This window comes from Podarcis cretensis, assembly GCF_951804945.1.
Source record: "Podarcis cretensis genome assembly, chromosome: 3".
Lineage (NCBI taxonomy): Eukaryota > Metazoa > Chordata > Lepidosauria > Squamata > Lacertidae > Podarcis > Podarcis cretensis.
In genome coordinates this window covers 126,669,615-126,690,851 of record NC_137172.1, presented here as the reverse complement: position 1 = coordinate 126,690,851, position 21,237 = coordinate 126,669,615, and the positions used below count along the sequence as shown (strand labels likewise).

Sequence of the window (21,237 nt, the reverse complement as noted above, 5' to 3'; positions counted from 1 at the left end):
ACTCAGCGGGAGCACAGGGAGGAGAGGAGATGGAGAGCGAGGGGGAGCAATCCGAGGGCAGCGTAGGAGAATATGACAGCAGCCCGATAGATTCCATGAGCCTCTCCAGCGAATCGGAAGATTCACAGAAGGGGGCGCCGATGGGCAGGGCAAGGGGCGACCCAAGGGGGGCACCCCAGAAGCAAGGGGCCAGCGGGGACTCCCAGAGCAGCAGTTGGAAATCAGGACCAGCTTCCCCACCAGAGCGTAGTGGGGGGGAGGAGTCCCAGGTGTCAGAGCCCACATATGCACCACCAGCGAGAGAAGATGAGTCAGGGTTGACCACGCCTCCATCGGAGAGCGAGTTAACGGTCAAGAGGAAAGTTACAGGCTGGGCGCGCGGGCCAAGTTCAAATGTACAGGCGAGCGGCACAGAAGGTAGCCCGGATAGGGAACCAGGTCCTAAAGCACGCCGGAAGGAGGGGCAAGAATCGTCAGGGTCAGCGTCAGAGGAGTCCAGGAAGGATGAAACCCTAGCGGGCAGGAGGGCCCAGAGGAGAAAGGAACTTAGGAAGAGGTGGAGCAAGGCTAGAGTCTTAAACTGGTGTGGAAGGGGAGGAGACTCAGACGGGACTTCGCCGGTCTAAGGTCGAGACGTAGAGCTGCACGCTGCGGCTTTAAAATGGAAACTGAACCTCAATAAAGACTTTTGTACATAACTCCAGCCTAGCGTTGGTCCTCTGTGAGCTGGGACCTGGAGGCAGCTCTGACACCTACAGATGAAAGTAACACTACTAGTAAGAGTTTACCTTGATTCCCAGAGCGGACTCGCTATCCTGTTTTCAGAGACCAATACGCAGCGCACTAGAGTCTTAAGGTTACGTTTACAGTTAGTAAAGAAACTAATTGCTGATGAAATGATTGTATTGCAATATGTTCCAGGTGACAATCAAATTGCAGACATTTTTACTAAAGCACTTCCAAAGGTTACACATGAAAGACATATACAAAATATGCTTTATGTTTTTGTTCCACAATGATGAACTGCAGGGGAAATGTTGAATGGTTTCTTTAAATGTAAAGGTTCATCATTGTTCCACCAGTTGTGTATGTCTTTAAGGGGCCAGAGCAAAATAACGAGACCCAGCTTTACAGCTGTGAAACATAGCAGGTGCTGAGTTGTATTGATTAAACTGTGTCAGCATTTGGGTATAGTATATAAGGAGCAGCACCTAGCTTTCCCATTACCCTGGGGGATGGGTTGGTGGTTGGGTCTGGTTTGTTTTTGGTGTATTTAGTGTATAAGGAGTTTTTGTTTTTGTTATTAAAATCTTGTTTAAGTTATTTTTGAGTCCCTTTTTATGCATTGTCTCCCCAGCAAGCTCTCTGCAGTGCTACTATACTGCAAAAAGCTAACACTGGCACCTCTCAGGTGGGCACTATTGCCGTTATAAGAGAACAAGGGTGGTGAGTTCATGGTGAGTCCTGGCACCTCTTTTTCTAGAAAAATAGCACTGGCTGGCACCTTCCCCTGGAATGGCCATGCCATACAGCTTTCATCTAGTTCACACCTGAACTTTCCAACGCAATACGATTTGAAATTGCAGCGTTAAGCCTTGGTCACTCACATCAAAGTCCAAATGCTCGGAGACATATTTCATGAGTACGTTGGTGGTCTTGACTGCTCTTTGCCTCTCACTGATTTTTGTGGAGTCAATCCAGCCATTTGTGTGCTGCGGGAGAGAAATCATCGTCATCACATGGAAGGACAACCCTTAATCCAGGTTTGCAAATTCACAAAGCTTCATAGAGGGGACAAATTGCAAAAGGGGGTTGTTTTGTAAAGGAGAAAGTTTGCTGCAATTTGTTTATTATTATTATTAATAATAATAATAATAATAATAATAATAATACCCCACCTTTTTCCCAGACAGGGACTCGAGGCAGCTTAGTAGAATTAGATATTAATTGGCTCTTGGGTTGCTTTTGTTTTATTATGCATTTTCTGTTCTGATTTTGTATTTTTATGTTGTGAACTGCCCTGCAATCTGTCATTGGTGTGTTTGTGTGTGTGATAATTACAACAATACAACATACACCTCACCACAGCCATAGCAATGGAATGCAGGAAGCATCCTTAGACCAAGCCCAGCCATTGATCCACAGGTAATGAGGACTGGCAGTTGGCCCTTTGGCCTTTCAGACAGAGAGCCTTTTCACAGCCCCACCTGGAGATGCTGAGGACTGAACCGGGGACCTTGGGCATGCAAGACAGATGCTCTGCCCCGAGCCACGGCCCTTCCCCATAGGCCATCAGCAGAGGACATATCTTGTGTGCCTTGCACAAGCATTGCTAGCAGAACAGAGGCCCACTTGACCATCAGCACCCACAACCAGTGAGTTGGCCACAGATGCCCCCCGTGCAATCATTTCAAGAGGGTCTGTCCTCCGGCATGGGAGCTGCTGCTTCCCCCTGCTCTGACGCCTTGGGGACTCCCTTACCACTAATATCTTCTGCAGCGTCTCCAGAGAGGGGGCCTCCGACAGCAAGCTGGTGAGCATGTTGAGCCAGATGTAGATCGTCTCTTGATAACAGTCCTGGAAGGAGAGAAGCAAAAGCAGTTAGAAGCTGAAGACCCCCATGGAAATCCCATATGCTCTGGAGCCTTCTAGTCCAAATTCGTAACAAAGCTTATGCAGGGGTTCAAGCAAGGCACACAGAGTCATAAACATCAAACGTTTCTTGATGTATGTAAGGTTACAGGTCATGCAATATAAAGATATAGGACTCCACACTGGGCTCAACTTCCTTGGGGTGTTCCAAGGCAGAGGGCCTTCTTGGTGGTGGGGCCCACCCCGTGGAACACCCTCCTATCAGATGTCAGAGAGATACATCATTATACTTCCATCTGAAGACATCTGAAGGCAGCCCTGCATAGGGAAGTTTTAAATATTTGATGTCTGGTTGTGTTTTAATTTGTTGGAAGCCACCCAGAGTGGCTAGAGTAACCCAATCAGATGGGCAGCATATAAACAAACAAGCAAACAAATAAAATTAAATGCAGCGTAGGAGGGAGGCATGAGAGTCACAAAATGCAGGCATGCAGGAATCATTCGTGGATGCATTCTAGCCAAAGGTGAAATGCAATAAATATGGAAACAGGATTAAAATCAAAAATATACACCCCAAGTCTCTGGCTGTTACATCATTGTGATGGGTCAAGTGTCTCGGGCAGCATTCTTTGCAGCTTAAACGGCTCAGACTCTTTGCCCTCAAATCCTTTAACCTGGCAACCCCATTTTCCTCCAGAAGCAGAAGGTCCAGTCACCTGGCTCTGTGTTGCCGGCACGGAGCTCCCGGCTTTGACCTTCGTAACCTGCAATGATGGCAATTGGAAGACCTTCCTGATGGTTTTTTGTAGCAGCTGAGACCGGAGCAGGGGGTCCATGCATGGTCTCAAGGCACTGAAAAGAGAAAGAAGGGGAGAGGAAAGGATCAGCACCCACCAGTCCATAAACCTGGTGAAGAAATATGTACTGTGTCTGGCCGTACTTACGTCATGCGAATGATCGTTTCCATTGCGGGGTGTAAGATGCTGAGTGATGCCATTGGCTCCTCTTTGATGACCTCCTGTGGTGGGGAAGCACACAGCATGTCAGGGAACTGGAGGCGCCATCCCTGCCACCACACCAAGGCCTGAGTTGTGCTCTCTATCCAGCCCACTTGACAACTTCTTTGCAATTGGCAAGTGGGTCCTCCTAGGGGAGGAGAGTGGGCTTCCTGGATCTGGGAATAAGATCCCTTTTTCTCCTGGGCAGAGCTGTACCGCATAAGAACAGCATAAGATCAGCCTTCTGGACCAGGCCAAGGGCCCATCTAGTCCAGCATCCTCACAGCATTCTCACAGTGGCCAACCAGACATCTGTGAGAAACCAGGGAGCAGACCATGAGCCCAAGAGCCCTCTCCCCGCCTGTGGCTTCCAGCAACTATATTCAGAAACATTGGTTCCTTCCTCTGTGGAGGTAGAACATAGCAATCATGGCTGGGAGCCATCGACAGCCCTCTCCTCCTGGGAGAACCTAGCCTCTTTTACTTAGACACTGGTGACATCCTGCTGAGGTTGCCACAATGTAGGGCTGCCTTTCAAGTGGGTTTGGAAACTTGAGTTGGAGCAGAACGTGACTACCCAGAAATGGTTTGAGGCCAGATGATCAGAACATGCAACCCAGAGCTAGACCTACACAGCTATTTTTAAGAAAAAACGCTCTGAAAAGAAACCCCAGGAGATTCCCCCTCTTTTTTTCTTTTTACTCACTGTGATGCAGAAGGTGAGCTCGTCTTTGTGGGGGAAGGTGACATATCCCACATTCGATTGCACAAGTGCCTTGGTTGTTAGAGTTGCTGCCTTCATAAAGCTCTTCTTCAAAGCCTCATTCTGAAAGGAGAAGGGATTTTATAAAATTGAGTTTGAATCAAAATCACAAGGAAACATAAAGCCACACCTACCCTAATCCTAATTCTAATCCTTACCTGTCAGGGACTCAGCGGGAGCGCAGGGAAGGGAGGAGATGGAGAGCGAGGGGGAGCAATCCGAGGGCAGCGTAGGAGAAGATGACAGCAGCCCGAGAGATTCCATGAGCCTCTCCAGCGAATCGGAAGATTCACAGAAGGGGGCGCCGATGGCCAGGGCAAGGGGGGACCCAAGGGGGACACCCCAGAAGCAAGGGGCCAGCAGGGACTCCCAGAGCAGCAGTTGGAAATCAGGACCAGCTTCCCCACCAGAGCGTAGTGGGGGGGAGGAGTCCCAGGTATCAGAGCCCACATATTCACCACCAGCGAGAGAAGATGAGTCAGGGTTGGCCACGCCTCCATCGGAGAGCGAGGGAACGGTCAAGAGGAAAGTTGCCGGCTGGGCGCGCGGGCCAAGTTCAAATGTACAGGCGAGCGGCACAGAAGGTAGCCCGGATAGGGAACCAGGTCCTAAAGCCCGCTGGAAGGAGGGGGAAGAATCAGGGGGGTCAGCGTCAGAGGAGTCCAGAAAGGATGAAATCTTTGCGCGAAGGTGGCCACAGAGGAACAGACAGCCAAGCTGTTCATAGACCACGTGTTCAAGGTGCACGGCCTGCCACGGTCTATCCTGTCCGACCGGGGGCGCCAGTTCATCTCGAGTTTCTGGCAGAAGCTGATGGGGATCCTGAACGTCAAGGTCAACCTAGCGTCGGCAAGACACCCGCAGACCAACGGACAAGCGGAGAGGGTCAACGCCATCATGCAGCAGTACCTTAGATGCTACGCTAACCAGCAGCCCTCGACCTGGGTGGACTACCTACCGCTGGCCGAGTTTGCCTACAACAACACACAACACGTGTCCACGGGGGTGACACCGTTTTTCGCCAACAATGGGCGACATCCCAGGACCTTCCCGGGCTTAGAGAAAGCGGGGGAGGGGGAGCCGCAGGGAGCAGAGGCATTGGCAGAGGAGTTACAGGAGGTCCATGAACAGCTCCGAAGGCAGTTAGAGCTAGCAAAACACGTATACAAGATGCAAGCAGACAAAAACAGAAGCGTTGGGGAGGACATACGGGTAGGGGACTGGGTCTGGTTAGCAGCCCAGGCAGTGCCGGCCAGATCCTTAGCTAAGAAGAAGCTAGGACACAAGCAGCTAGGCCTTACCTAGTCGAGGCACAGATCAACCCAGTGGCCTTCCGTTTGACACTACCGGAGGGTTCCAGAATGCACCCGGTCTTTCATAGATCGGTGCTCACGCCCTACAAGGCACCTCACAGGTTTCAGGTGCCAGGGACAGTTCCTAGTCCGCTTAGAGACGCACCCATGACAGGGGGGTCGCCGAGGGCGGGGCCACTCAACGAGGTAACGGAGATTTTGGACTCAAGATGGGGGGAAGAGGGGGTTGAATATCTCCTCGCAAGGGAAGGTGCCCCGGCCAGCGCCAACAGCTGGGTGCCGTTCTATGCGGTGGAGGAGCACTACCTCAAAGACGAGTTCCACGCACTCTTCCCACACAGGCCCATGCCGGAGGATTATTTTGACGAATATCTTTTCACCCCCACACTCTCAGCCAGCACGTTTCAGGGGTTCTCCTCAGCTGAGGAAACGGCGCCAGAGACTACCTCGCCGGAGGGGTCGATCTCAGACTTTGGTACGGAACTCTCTTATTGGTGGGACACTCAACCCGAGGAGGAGTGGCGCAGGGAACTGCTAAGAGGGCCCTGGCACGCAGACTCCCCAAAGGAAATGGGGGGACAGGAGGGCATGGACGGGTTGGGGGAGGACCCTGGGTTCGAGCACACCGGCAAAGAGATGGAAGCGGAGGAGATTGACGTCGATGTACCCGTCACGGACTGGCAGCATGCAAGGGGGGAAGAACTGTATCCGGCATGCACCACCACAGCATTGGAGCACCCGGAACCCACGCCAGAAGAGGGGGAGGGGGGAAGGGGGGCTTCGAGGGGGGGATGGATGTCAGGGACTCAGCGGGAGCGCAGGGAGGGGAGGAGATGGAGAGCGAGGGGGAGCAATCCGAGGGCAGCGTAGGAGAAGATGACAGCAGCCCGAGAGATTCCATGAGCCTCTCCAGCGAATCGGAAGATTCACAGAAGGGGGCGCCGATGGCCAGGGCAAGGGGGGACCCAAGGGGGACACCCCAGAAGCAAGGGGCCAGCGGGGACTCCCAGAGCAGCAGTTGGAAATCAGGACCAGCTTCCCCACCAGAGCGTAGTGGGGGGGAGGAGTCCCAGGTATCAGAGCCCACATATTCACCACCAGCGAGAGAAGATGAGTCAGGGTTGGCCACGCCTCCATCGGAGAGCGAGGTAACGGTCAAGAGGAAAGTTGCCGGCTGGGCGCGCACGCCAAGTTCAAATGTACAGGCGAGCGGCACAGAAGGTAGCCCGGATAGGGAACCAGGTCCTAAAGCCCGCCGGAAGGAGGGGGAAGAATCAGGGGGGTCAGCGTCAGAGGAGTCCAGAAAGGATGAAACCCTAGCGGGCAGGAGGGCCCAGAGGAGAAAGGAACTTAGGAAGAGGTGGAGCAAAGCGAGAGTCTTAAACTGGTGAGGAAGGGGCGGAGACTCAGACGGGACTTCGCCGGTCTAGGCTTTAAGACCTGGAGCTGCGCGCTGCGGCTTTGAAATGGAAACTAAACCTCAATAAAGACTTTTGTACATAACGACAGCCTGGCGTTGGTCCTCTGTGAGCTGGGACCTAGAGGCAGCTCTGACATTACCCTAACACTAACCCAATCCAAAAACAAAAAATTCCTACCAGTAGCACCTTAAAGACCAACTAAGTTAGTTCTAGGTATGAGCTTTCATGTGCATGCACACTTCTTCAGATACCAATCCAAAAATTAACCCTCACCCAGAAGTGGTCTTGTTAGATAGTTAAATTCATGTTAAATTGCTGTTTTAGGGTTTCTTTAAAAAAAGTCTGGAACAGATTAATCCATTTTGCATTACTTTCTATGGGAAAGCATGCCTTGGTTTGGAACGCTTTGGTTTCAGAATGGATTAAGTTTGAGAACCAAGGTACCACTGTAATGCCCCATCTGGTCCTAAGTGTGGAGTCAGTATACACCCCAGTCTACAACCCTTCGGTGGATGAAGCCAAAAACCCTTCCCTAGGGCACAGTCTGAAGGCGTGTGGTGCAAGGACCTTGATGGAGCTCAGGTGGTCTGCTCAGTGCCTGGATGGTGACCATGGGGGAAATGGTTGCACACCTCCTGGAGACGTATGACAGGAGAAAGGCAGAATATACCTGTCAGGGACTCAGCGGGAGCGCAGGGAGGAGAGGAGATGGAGAGCGAGGGGGAGCAATCCGAGGGCAGCGTAGGAGAAGATGACAGCAGCCCGATAGATTCCATGAGCCTCTCCATATTTTTTCGAGTATAAGACACCCCCTATTTTGGGGGACTCCAAATTAAGAAAAGGGGGGAAGGATTGCCCAGAGTTGCTGAGCTTTTCGGGGGTAGGATTACCCACAGTTGTTCAGCTATTTGGGGGAGGGGATTCCAAAAATTGCTCACCCGCTGAACCTATGCAGCCACTCACACATGTCGCAAAACCCACCTATTGTCTGTCCCTCGCCGGCAGAAACCGCCAATCGCCTTCCCAATTTCCGCAGCGACAGCCAATCAACACCACCCCTTGCCGCAGCCACCAATAACGCACACAATAGCTGTTGACTATCTCCGGCTTGCAGCGGCAACCAAACCCACGTCCCCCCTATGCACTCTCTGTGTATAAGATGACCCTCATTTTTAAACATCATTTTTTAATAATAATAAAAAAAACCCTCGTCTTATACACGGAAAAGTATGGTATAGCTGAGAGAACAAACAACAGGAGTCCGTGTGATAATCAGAGCCATACCTTCCTGCTGTTCTGGAATTGGAAGAGGAGCTCCTCTGTGATGAGGTCTATAAAAAGGGGGAGGTCATCCTGCCGTGCCCCGGATGCCATTTGACCACAGCAAAGGATGACGGTGATACTGGCATTCGTCTCGCTAGTATTCTAGAGGGAAAGGATGGGGAAAGTGAGTTTGGGAACCTTAAGTGCAATTGGAGACAAATCACCATTTAGTTGGGACCTTTTAGCAGCTGGGAAAATATTAGTAGTCAGTAAGTTGTTGTGCGAAAGGTGGAGGACACAAGGAGAAGGGGACAACAGAGGACGAGATGGCTGGACAGCGTTCTTGAAGCTACCAGCATGAGTTTGACCAAGCTGCGGGAGGCAGTGGAAGACAGGAGTGCCTGGCGTGCTCTGGTCCAGGGGGTCACAAAGAGTCGGACACGACTAAACGACTAAGCAACAACAACAAGTTGTTGTGCAGACTTACAAATTTTGTATTTTTTTTCCTCCAGGAAACTCAAACTGCTGGCAAGCCAGGGCTCCCCCACCCTATATATGTGCATCGGGTTCTTCCTGCCTAAATGTAGAGCCTGACATTTGACCCTATTGAATTTCATTTTGTTAGTTTGGGCCCAGTTCTCCAATCTGTTAAGGTTATCTTGAATCCCGATTCTGTCTTCTGTGGCATTGGTTACCCTTCCCAGTTTGGTGTCATCTGCAAATTTGATGAGCATCCCCTCAATTCCTTCATCCAAGTCTTTTATTTTAAAAAAAACGTGGAACAACAACGGGCCAGGACAGAACCCTGTGACACCCCACTGGTCACTTTTTCCCCAGGATGATGAGGAACCATGAAGGTGTTCTCTTTGGGTTCGGTCAGTCAACCAGGGAGAAAGTGCAGGACAGTGTAGGGTAGACTGACCACTGGTGCTCTTTTCCATGGGAGCTGCTTTTTAAAAATTAAAATGAACCAGGTGGATCTGCTCATCTTCTCCATAGTGAGGGTTGGGAAATTTCCTTGGTCATTTACCAACTCACAGCAAAAATCCAGAGGTACCACACTCCTGGGTTTCATTTCTCTTGGATGGCAGAGCACAAGAGAGTTCAGGGCTGCGTTCAGATGTAACAATAAACATAGGCATCAACATAGGTTGGCCTCTAGCTCCCATCAGCCTCAGCCAGCATGGCCAGAGGTCAGGAGGGATGGGAGTTGCAGTCTGTAGCATCTGAAGGGCACCATTTTGGTTACCTCTGTGATAAACTATGGTTTATTATTGTGTGAATGAGCCTTGGACTCATCGGCTCCTGCTCCCTTCTCCTCTAGCACAGTTGCAAAACGGAGACCGGAAGCTTGAGGGAAGTTAACTGAAAGTGGAAGGAAAAGGATCTGATCTCCTTCCAGCTGGGTTGGAGAATTGGAGAGTCGGGGGCACATGACCCCAAGGCCCCCTCAGGTTATGGAACTGTTACTATGCCTTGTGAGATAAAATGGCGCCCAGTACACTTCTGCTGCGCCGATGGACGTCTGTGCCGATAGAAAACTTGAGCTCCCTTAGCTCTCTTAGCAAAGTCCTTAGCAGAGTTTTGCAGCGGCAGAAACTGTTGCCTTGTGTGTGGATAATAAATCAGACTGAATGCAGGCTTCTTGCTAAACTCCAACAGTCTTTTAATGAGTAGAAAAACATCATAAATCAGCCCGGCGAAAGAGCAGACATCCTTTCGCCTGTCAGCCAAAAACGAAAGGAAACTCACACACAAAGAAAGATTCCCGTATGTGAACATAACCACGCCTCAGAATGTGAGACGTCACACAGAACTGTTTAACCCTGTAAGTTCTGATTCTCCTCACATGCCTTTGTAATAATTTGCTTAATTGACAAATATATGGAGGTGAACACAGAGAGCGACACTCAACTATGCTTTGCTTCAAGTAGACCTGTCGAAATGAATGGGCCTAACTTAGTCATCTTCATTAAATTCAGTGGGTCTACTCTAGAACATAGTTGAATGGGGCCAGCAGGCACTCCCGTAAGGCAGAAGAACCCTTGCACGAGAGCAAATTTGGCAGGGGATGCAGCTGAAACCTCTCCCCTCTTTCTCTCTGCCTCTCCCAGCCTGCCGCCTGCCTTCTCTCTTGGGTTCTGCTCCCTCCCCTCAGTTGGAGAGGTGTCCCCTCTTCCAAACTCTAAGAGGTTCTTCATTCAAAGCTTTCTGACAGCAGAACACTCTCCCTTGGGAGGTTGTGGACTCTCCTTCGTTGGAGGTTGGATGGCCATCTCTCAGGGATGCTTAAGATTCCTGCATTGGAGGGGGTTGGACTAGATGACCCTTGGGGGTCCCCATTAGCTTCCACTATTGAAGAAATGCCAACCAACCATCTGACAACCAACCTAAAAACAGGGGTCAGTGTACTTTGAGGGGTGACCAATGGTTTCTAACGAATCTGTTTGACTGACTGACTGAGCCAAGGGATCAGATCAGATCTAGGATCTGGAGCCACAGAGACAGGACTGCTGGAGCCCACTTCAGAAGGATGACTGAGACATACCCACAGAGGAAGCTGTCTGGCTTCCATACTGAGAGCAGATCCAATTGCCTTTTTGGAATGGTAAGGATCCCATCCCTTGAAAAAGAGCATGTTTGGAAATGGGGCAGGATTCGGGGCTACGCTCCTTCCTCACTTCACACCCTTACCTCAGGGGCTACGCTCCTTCCTCACTTCACACCCTTACCTCAGACGTCTCAGTATTCCTTGCAATGGCTGCGTGGCCGAAGTCCCGCACTGCCATCAGCACCTGTGAAATATGGGTGCTTGAAGCCACACCAATAGCCTCAGAAATTCCCTAGGGAGAATGAGGCACGTCAAACATGTCGTTTTCTTGATTGCAATTAGTGATAATAATAATAATAAATTTTATTTATATCCCACCCTCCCCAGCCAAAGCTGGGCTCAGGGCAGCTAACAACAATTAAATAGTACAACATTCTAAAAACATTTCATTATAAAAATTAAATAAAATCAATTAAAATGAAACTGATGGCAACCATTAAGCTAAGCTGATCATGAGGGATGGAGGATAAATGTGATTCTGTAAGCAGATTCCTGCGAAATGTGGGGAACCAAATTTAAGAATTTAAGAATGGAGAAATGAGACACTTAGAGAACCAATTTGAAGAGATCCTTTCATCCCGGATAATAATAGGGGTGGTTTGAAGAACGATATTTTTGTGAATTCTGATGTGAACTGACCAGACCACACCTCCCAGACTCGTGCAGCTTGCAACGCAAGGATGCCTTGCATTCTGACATTTTCAAATCTTGTGATACAGTTCTTGGCTTCATTAAACACTCAACTACATTAAAATGCACCATTTATTCCCTGGAAGTATTTGTAATCCACCCCTCACCCAAAGGCGCCAGAGCAGGAATATGCACCATCTAAACCAGGGTGCTCCAATTTCTCATACCAAGTGGGCCACAAGAGTAGTTCAGCACAGAACCTGTGGGCCGCACACTGACTTGTCGTGTGGGAGAGGGGAGCAAGGCCACAATTTGACACACACGCCCCGGCCCGCATGCTGCCTTCCCAAAGGTAGGCAGGTGAGGCACTGGGTTTTGGGAAGGAGGCACGAGGCTCTGGCGGGACCTAGAGCCTTCCCACCTTCTTGCCAAAGGTGGGAAAGAGCTAACTGAGGACTCTAGGACCCTGACAGATCACACCTGCCTCCTTCCCCAAGCCCAGCACCTCCTTACCCAGCTTTGGGAAGGCAGTGCAAGGCCTACAGGTGTGTAGGGGTGCCTCCAAGCTTGCTGAGGGCTGCCAAGAAAGGCATTGAGGGCCACTTGCTGGCTGCTCTGATCTAACCCAAAACTAAACAAATCTGCCCAGATATGTTGAATGCTGAAAAGCAGTTGCTCCTGTAAGAGGCTTTGAGGGGGTGAGTGGGTGGGCACAAAATCCTTGGAGGGAGGAAGGTCATGAGCAGAGACCAATCCGGAAATCAGGACAGAGGGCTGGTGGGGTAATGTCAGGGACTGGCTGGATGAGTAAGAGTGGGGGACCCTGGATTGTGGTGGTGGGACACTGGGGAGCAGCCTGGGGAGGCGCTTGAATCAGGAGGGTTCAGAAGGAGGAGGCTCTTCCAGGACAGTCTCCGTGTGAGCGCAGTCCCAGTCCCACTGGCTCTCCTCCCCCCTGACATCCCACACATTCACTCACCTCTCTGTCTGCTTCCTCTTCGAGAGGCAACCTCAGGAGTAAGTGCAGGTACTGGTGGACTGTCTCTGCGCTCCTGGAATCCCGCAGCTTGAGTCCATAGTATCTATAGAGGGCGTTCTAAGGGTTGGGGAAGGTTTGGGTGAGTCACAGGGAGGAGACCCCACCAGCTACATCAACTGCTTTTGGAAAACCAAAGAATTTCAATTTTACCGTCTGAAAATGTCGGGTAATACTAAATAATAACAATAGATTGCAAGTACTAGGCAATTGTTTTAATGATTTGTATGCAATTTTACACATCTTCTGAATTCCCAAGTCATGTTACAACTCTTTAAAGGTAAAGGTAAAGGGACCCCTGACAATTAAGTCCAGTCGCAAACGACTCTGGGCTTAAAGCTCATCTCGCTTTAAGGCCGAGGGAGCCGGCATTTGTCTGCTTCCACAGACAGTTTTTCCAGGTCATGTGGCCAGCATGACTAAGCCGCTTCTGGCGAAACCAGAGCAGCTCACAGAAATGCCGTTTACCTTCCAGCCGGAGCAGTACTGGCTTCAGCTGGGGAGGGTGGGATATAAATAAATTATTATTATTATTATTATTATTATTATTATTATTATTATTTACTTGCACTATGTGCTTTTGAACTGCTAGGTGGGCAGGAGCTGGGGCCGAACAACGGGAGCTCACCCCATCGCAGGGATTCGAACCGCCGACCTTCCGATCGGCAAGCCCAAGCGGCGCAGTGGTTTAACCCACAGCACCACCCGCGTCCCTATTACAACTCTTTAGTACTCCTCATTTGGGGAATTTGAAAGTTGACAAGTTCAGCATGTCCTAATTGCTCTGCCTCCACTGTTGGAGGCAGGAATGCTTCTGAATACCAGTTGCTGGAAACCACAGGAAGGGGAGAGTGCTCTGTGTTCGAATTCTGCTTTCCAGTTTCCCATGGGCATCTGGTTGGCCACTGTGAGATAAGGATGCTGGTCTAACCCAGCAGCCTCGTCTTTCATTCTCATGACACACTTTTGTCCTAGATACGCTGACCCTAGGCTCTTCCCGCTTTTTTAGAGGACTAATACCTGCACCTGCAGCCTCTTACAGGTGTCCCCAGCCTCCCTCCACAGTAATGTGGTTGGCTGTCACCGGTTTAAAAGGGAAGCCTGTCCAATAGTGGTGGAGTGGTGTAGATGAGTGTGGAGTCTTCTTTTGCCTCATGGCGCAGGTACTCTGTCTGATTAGATGAACTGCTTTTGTAGATATTTGTATATATATTTAGCTCACAATAATAAATACTGCACTAAAGAACCTAGGACTCTGAGCTTTCTGCTAAAAGCGCCGCGAGGAATTCGTGACAGGGTTATGGGCCCAGCACACTTCTGCTGCGCATGAATACAGGTGGCTGTTATCTAGCCGTGGGTGCTGGAGGGGAGCTGCAGCAATGGAGCAGTCCAGAGCTGGCGTGCTGCTGGAGAAGCTGACGGCCATGAACTACAGCATCTGGTCAGTCCGCATGCAACACTTTCTCAAGCGTGAGGGCCTGTGGAAAGTGGTGGAAGATCCACCGCAGCCCCCTGAGGAGGATGAAAAGGATGAGAAAACCTTGGCTATGATCATCCTTGGAATGGACGACAGCCAGCTAGTCTACGTAGCTGATAAGGTGACAGCAAGTGAGGCGTGGGATGCGCTCAAGCTGTCCATGTGCGAGAGACATCTGGCTTGCTGATAACACTGACCAGGAGAACGTACCGGTGTCGGAAGACACCGGGGGACTCCCCGGTGAACCACCTAAAATTCCTTTGGACTTGCTGTGGACTTGATCACGCAAGTACCTTCTGCTATCCGGAGAGCAGAATAAACTCTTTCTTCTTTGAATCAACCTTGGTGTCATTTGGCTTCCTTCCTCCTGTCCCGGAGCAACGCAGACCCAGTCAGTGAACTCCAATAAGGCTACAGATCCAATACTCTCTGTGGAAGTGCTGGGTCAGAATGACGCAGCAGTAATGTGATTGGCTGTCACCGGTTTAAAAGGGAAGCCTGTCCAATAGTGGTGGAGTGGTGTAGATGAGTGTGGAGTCTTCTTTTGCCTCAAGGTGGAGGTACTCTGTCTGATTAGATGAACTGCTTCTGTAGATATTTGTATATATATTGAGCTCACAATAATAAATACTGCACTAAAGAACCTGGGACTCTGAGCATTCCGCTAAAAGTGTTGCGAGGAATTCGCGACAAGGACTTACCTTGTTGTGTCCAGGCTTGGATGTCTTCTGCTGGGAATAAAATGAAGAAAAGTGTCATGTTTCTTGTCTAGAGAACAGTTGCCATCTATCTGCCACTTGTCTTCTCTAAAAAAAACCCACATGCCTAGAAATAGACTTCTTGCAAAAATCATTTGGAGTAAAATCTATTGCAATCAATTCTTCTTCTTTTTTAAAGTAACACTCCAAAGAAGATTCAATAAATCCTCTGGACTGGGAGACACACCATTCATTTAAAGCACTTTGTTTCTTGCCATGAACAAACAGAATCTAGGCATTGTGGCTATTACTATTATTTATTAAATTTCTGTACTGCCCTTCATCCGAAGATCACTGGGCGGTTTACAATATAAAAACTCAAAAATACATACCATAATAACAAACAGACAATACCACTCCCAGTATGATTATTTATTAAATTTTCTGTTGCAGAAAGTATTTGCTTGCCTGCTCTGCCAAATGCCCAGGCCTGGCAAATTAACTGCTCTTGAGAGCGAAGAGGAAATATTGGCCATATCAGGCACAATACAGTCACAAAAACTTTTACTGCACAATATCGGATTCTCAAACGTTCCCAGATATCGGGAACGATCAGTTGCAAAAGTTAAAGAAAAAAACATGCAACATTTCCTGGGGTCCAAGTCATCCCACCAAATCAAGTTCATGGATTGGTTCTTCTTCCGGTCTACAGATGCTGCACTGATCGCCTTCTCTGCTTCCCCAAATTTGCCTGGTCCTCTTTTCAAGCCCCACCAGGAGAAAGTCGTCTCTTGCATCTGCAAATAGGACCTTCCTCCAAGCTGGGCTCCCAATAGTTCAGGCCGAGGCAAACACGGCCCTCCAGCTGTTTGGGGACTCCAATGCCCATCACCCCTGACCTGCTGGTCCTGTTAGCTAGGGATGATGGGAGCTGTAGTCCCAAAACAGCTGGAGGGCTGGGTTTGCCTTTGCCTGTGATAGTTCATGGCAGTTCCCCTTCTACATGCTCCCACCAGCCCCAGGCAGCATATGGTCCAGAACATTTAGAGGGCACCAGGTTGGGGAATCCTGGTTCACGCTGCGCAACATCAGACCAGGGTGGCTAAAAATCAATGACCCCCTTTTTTAAAAATGGATTTCTTTGATTTAAATCACATTTTTAAAAAAATTAATTTGGATTTCTAAAATAAAATGCTTCTCCTCTCCTTCCTCCGCTGAGGAAGTGCTGCTTCCCACGATCTTTGGGGGCTCTCTGAAATCCACCCGGCTTTTCCCCTCTCGCCCCTGAGCCGATGGCAGTTCTTAACCCGAGGTACTATTTCTGGGTTAGCGGAGTCTGTAACCTGAAGCGTATGTAACCTGAAGAGTCTGTACGCAGTTAACTTATTATACCCCACAATAATTTCATAATTATGTGTCAATGCATTCCTAACAGTATAACCAAATCAGTAGTAAAAACTACTCTGGAAATTTATTATTCCCAAAATGAAACCTTCATCTGATTGTAAATATTAAGATTATACAAGCAAGAATGTAAAAATATGCTTTAAATAGATTTGATTTCAATCAAATCCACCCTGCATCACACACACCTGGGGAGGTGGCTGGAGGTGTTGGAGGATGGTCTCCAAAATCTCCCTTTCATCCATCATCTCCAAAGCTTCTCTGACGGTTCTTCCTCCCAGCATTTTCTTACCCACCAACAAGTACTCTAAGTTTTCATCAGAGAGTTCTTCAGAAAAAAAGAGAGAGAGAGAGGTGAGTAAATGAGGTGGATGAGAGGGAAAGGTACCGTGTTTTTCCATGTATAACACGCCCCCATGTATAAGACGCCCCCTATTTCTGGGCACTCAAAATTTAGAAAACGGGGGCAGATTGCCAAGACTTGTTAAGCTTTTTTGGGGAGGGGTTGCCCAGAGTGGTTGAGCTTTTTTGGTGGGGAGGGAGCCATTAATCAAATTGCACAATTGCAGGCAGGCATCAGCCACCAAGTCACCTATCGTCTGCCAGTTGACAACAGCCCTTTCCACAGCAAAGAAATCATAGCTGGGAATCTCTTCCTGGCGGCTACAATCAAGCGCCCGTCCCCCCTCAGCACTCCCCCTGTAGAAGAGGAGCCCCAATTTGACACTTGATTTGGGGGGTAAAAAACCTCGTCTTATACATGAGAAAAGACGGCAAGTTCTTTCTCAGGGGGCTTCTCGCCTGTTGCAATGAGCGGGTGCATGCCATATCTGAACAGGGATCATAGAACTGTAGCGTCTGAAGGGACCTGCGGGGGTCACCTAGTCCAACCCCCAACAATGCAGAACAGGGGCAGCCACCCGGAAGTCCCACGCCTCTTAACAAGGAGGGGTGGGGTGGGGTGGGGGACTTCCACCCAGACATCAAGGAAACCAAGAGAGACCCTGACCTTGTATCATCATCATAATAATTTATTATTTATACTCCGCCCATCTGGCTGAGTTTCCCCAGCCACTCTGGGCGGCTCCCAATCAAGTATTAAAAACAATACAGTGTTAAATGTTAAAAACTTCCCTAAACAGGGCTGCCTTCAGATGTCTTTTAAAGATAGGGTAGCTACTTATTTCCTTCACATCTGAAGGGAGGGTATTCCACAGGGTGGGCGCCACTACCGAGAAGGCCCTCTGTCTGGTTCCCTGTAACCTTACTTCTCGCAATGAGGGAACCGCCCGAAGGCCCTAGGTGCTGGATCTCAGTGTCCTGGCTGAATGATGGGGGTGGAGAGGCTCCTTCAGGTATACTGGACCGAGGACGTTTAGGGCTTTAACACTTTGAATTGTGCTCGGAAACGTACTGGGAGCCAATGCACATCTCTCAGAACCAGTGTTATTTGGTCCCGGCGGCCGCTCCCAGTCACCAGTCTAGCTGCCACATTCTGGATTAATTGCAGTTTCTGGGTCACCGTCAAACGTAGCCCCACGTAGAGTGCGTTGCAGTAGTCCAAGCGGGAGATAACTAGAGCATGCACCACTCTGGTGAGACAGTCTGCAGGCAGGGAGGGTCTCATCCTGCATACCAGGTGGAGTTGGTAGACAGCTGCTATGGATACAGAAGTAACCTGTGCCTCCATGGACAGCTGTGAGTCCAAAGTGACTCCCAGGCTGCGCAGGGGCACAGTTACCCCATTCAGGACCAGGGAATCCCCCACACCCGCCAGCCCCCTGTCCCCCAAAAACAGGACTTCAGTCTTGTCAGGATTCAACCTCAATCTGTTAGCCACCATCCATCCTCCAACCGCCTCCAGGCACTCACACAGGACCTTCACCGCCTTCACTGGTTCTGATTTAAAGGCGAGGTAAAGCTGGGTGTCATCTGCATACTGATGAACACCCAGCCCAAACCCCCTGATGATCTCTCCCAGTGGCTTCATATAGATATTAAAAAGCATGGGGGAGAGGACGGAACCCTGAGGCACCCCACACGTGAGAGCCCAGGGGTCTGAACACTCATTCCCCAACACCACTTTCTGGGCACGGCCCAGGAGAAAGGAGCGGAAGCACCGTATAACAGTGCTCCCAGCTCCCAGCCCCTCTAGACGGTCCAGAAGGATGTTATGGTCGATGGTGTCAAAGGCCGCTGAGAGATCCAGCAGAACTAGGAAACAGCTCTCACCTTTGTCCCTAGCCCGCCGGAGATCATCAACCAGTGCGACCAAGGCAGTTTCAGTCCCATGGTGAGGCCTGAATCCTGATTGGAAGGGATCCAAATGGTCCGTATCCTCCAGGCATGCTTGGAGATGTTCGGCAACCACCCGCTTAACCACCTTGCCCAAGAATGGTAAATTTGAGACTGGGCGATAGTTGGCCAAATTGGCTGGGTCTAAAAAAGTTTTTTTAAGAAGCGGTTTAATGACCGTCTCTTTCAGTGGGTCTGGGAAGGCTGCCTCACAGAGAGAAGCATTCACTACCCCGCAGAGCCCATCGCCCAGCCTTTCCCGGCTCGTTTTTATCAGCCAGGATGGGCAAGGATCAAGGAGACAGGTGGTTGGTTTCACTTGTCCAAGCAGCCTGTCCACATCCTCGGAGGTAACAGATTGGAATTGATCCCATGTAACAGGACTAGACAGAACTAGACAGTGCTACTCTCCCGCCCTGTCCTTGCTCCCACGGTGGAGTCTACCTCCTTCTGAATCTGAGCAACTTTATCTGCAAAAAAACTTTGCAAAAGCACTGCAGGAGATCTTGGGGTCCCTACCAGGCCCTGGTGGTGCAAGTGGTTCTGATAGATTGTGAACCACCTGAAAAAGTCTCCCGCTGCTGTTTTCTGCATTGCCACTTGGTAGGCTCGACGTTGAGCTCTAGCCCGTGTCCAGTCTGATTCAGAGTGAGTTTTCCGCCACCGGCACTCTAGCCATCTCAACGATTCGCCCTCAGCTCTGGGGAAAACCACGGGGCTGTCCAGGCTCCATGCAATCAGAGAGGGCGCTTCGGAGCCAGACAGTCAATAGCCCTGGTTAACTCCGCATTCCAACGGGCCACCAGGGAATCAGCCGAGAGGCCACCAACTTGGGATAAAACATCCCCTACCGCTCTCTGGAAACCAGTTGGATCCATTAAGTAGCAGGGGCAGACCATCCGAATCGGTCCCACCTCCCTGCAGAGGGGAAGGGTCGCGGAGAAGTCCAGTTGCACCAGGAAGTGATCTGACCATGGCACTTCTTTTGTTTCGCTTTTAGTTAGTGTCAGATCACCAACATCCGTAGAGGTAAACACCAGGTCTAAGACCAAGGGGAACCCAAGCGGGATCTGGTTCTGCCTACTCACCTGGGAACGCTGGCCCAGAGTCCTCAAGGCTCTTCTTTTTTGAGGGCCGCTGCTGGCTTGGGTCTTGCTTCACCAGCCCTGGCAAGACTAGGGGTCTGGCCTCTGCCGGTCTGGCCTCTGCCGCTGATGGGGTAGGCTTTGCCAATGCCGGCAGTAGGGCAGGGGCCTCGTCCTCATATGAGGGGTAGATCTTTTGATTTCTCCTCCTGCCCTCTGTGGCTGATGTTGAAGGCTTTGCCAATGCTGGCAGTAGGGCAGGGGCCTCCTCCTCGTATGAGGGGTAGATCTTGTTCTTCTTTTTTCTTTTTAGAAAAAAAGCCATCCTGCAAGATGCAAAAAGATTAGGAATTATTGGGAAATGATATATAATGAATTGAAAAAACTGTTTAAAAAGACTTTTAAGAAACCAGAAGCATTCCTTCTAGGAATTTTAGACCAAGATGTAAAAAAAGAAAATTGGAAATTATTTATGTATGCAACAACAGCGGCAAGAATTTAATTAGCACAAACTTGGAAGACAGAAGAAATACCAATGAAAGAACAATGGCAAGGGAAACTTATGGAATATGCAGAACCGGCAAAACTAACAGAAAAATTATATGAAAAGGACAACAAAGACTTTAAAAGAGAATGGGAACCATTTACAACATATATGAAGAGGCAACATAAAGAAATGGACTCATTGGCAGTGAACAATCACAACTGTCTACAACAAAAAATAAGACTATATGTATTGAGGAAATTTTGGGGAAACATCAAATACGCAAGGTGAACAATAGGGAAATAAAACAAAATGTGAGTACGAGGGAAGTCCAGGGGAGGAGGGTCGAAATATGAAAAATTGTTAAAGATATATTGTTAGAAGTAGAATCCATGGAAAAATCAATAAAAAATTATTTTAAAAAAATAAATAGAATCTCTGGATAACAAGTGTCATTTTTAGGTAATCTATTAAGACTGGAATATGATATTCCAGTTCTGATTGCTAGAAATTTAGCAATTGGGAAATATTATCCTGGATATTGACAGAATCTGGGAATGATTCAAAGTATTTGGTATTGTATTTTTATTTGTAAACATTGAAATGAGGAAGTCTTTTTACTCAGAGTGAGAAGGATGACCAAATATTTGACAGACCTGGAAATAGCAAGCGATCCAAGGGGGGAGGAAGTGGATACCGCGGAAGAATATTGTAAAATTTGTGGAGGAAAATGATCTGACATGATCTACTATTCCAGCCTGGTTATCTCTTCCTAATTCTGGGTGCTGTGTTTTATTATCTCTTGTGAAAAGGTATTTTAATGTACGGTCAGTAAAAGCCTGGATGTAAGGCCTGCCTTTTGTGTGAACAGTTTTGTTTTCGTTTTCTCATTATGGGTGGATCCCAAGACAGACTAGGTCTGGCTGAAGGTCTGCCCTGAAACCTTGCTGGAAGGATCTCCCCTTGGTGGGCCACTTTGCAGGAGTCGACTCCTGCAGGCGGCTTGTCTTGTGTGCGGGTGGAGGCGCGCTGCCTGCAGAAGTGGACCCTGGGACTAGCTACCTGGAAAACCTCTGTGCCTGAGGACGCCACAACTCCTGTAGCCTCTTCAGGCTTTGCCCTCGGATGGGAAGAGCATTGCACCCGGGAGAGGGAAAGGGGAGTCGA

General features: G+C 49.3%; 2 protein-coding genes across 2 annotated transcripts; both read right to left on the bottom strand.

The window, feature by feature from the left end:
- Positions 1 to 1,447: 1,447 nt before the first annotated feature.
- On the bottom strand, positions 1,448 to 3,662 carry LOC307213699 (maestro heat-like repeat-containing protein family member 7). Its single transcript, XM_079971778.1, has 4 exons — positions 3,537 to 3,662; positions 3,309 to 3,444; positions 2,482 to 2,577; positions 1,448 to 1,712 (listed from the first exon to the last, which is right to left on the bottom strand). Exons 1-4 carry the CDS (start codon positions 3,632 to 3,634, stop codon positions 1,545 to 1,547), a joined length of 498 nt encoding a protein of 165 aa, XP_079827904.1. The 5' UTR covers positions 3,635 to 3,662; the 3' UTR covers positions 1,448 to 1,544.
- A 28-nt stretch (positions 3,663 to 3,690) lies between these two features.
- Positions 3,691 to 19,775, bottom strand: LOC307213117 (maestro heat-like repeat family member 5; the record flags this gene model as incomplete). The annotated part of the gene is made up of 8 exons (XM_079970845.1): positions 19,590 to 19,775; positions 16,395 to 16,534; positions 14,806 to 14,835; positions 12,571 to 12,687; positions 11,083 to 11,193; positions 8,372 to 8,512; positions 4,297 to 4,416; positions 3,691 to 3,738 (listed from the first exon to the last, which is right to left on the bottom strand). The coding sequence occupies exons 2-8, from the start codon at positions 16,488 to 16,490 to the stop codon at positions 3,691 to 3,693; spliced, it is 663 nt and encodes a 220-aa protein (XP_079826971.1). The 5' UTR covers positions 16,491 to 16,534; positions 19,590 to 19,775.
- Between the last annotated feature and the right edge of the window lie 1,462 nt (positions 19,776 to 21,237).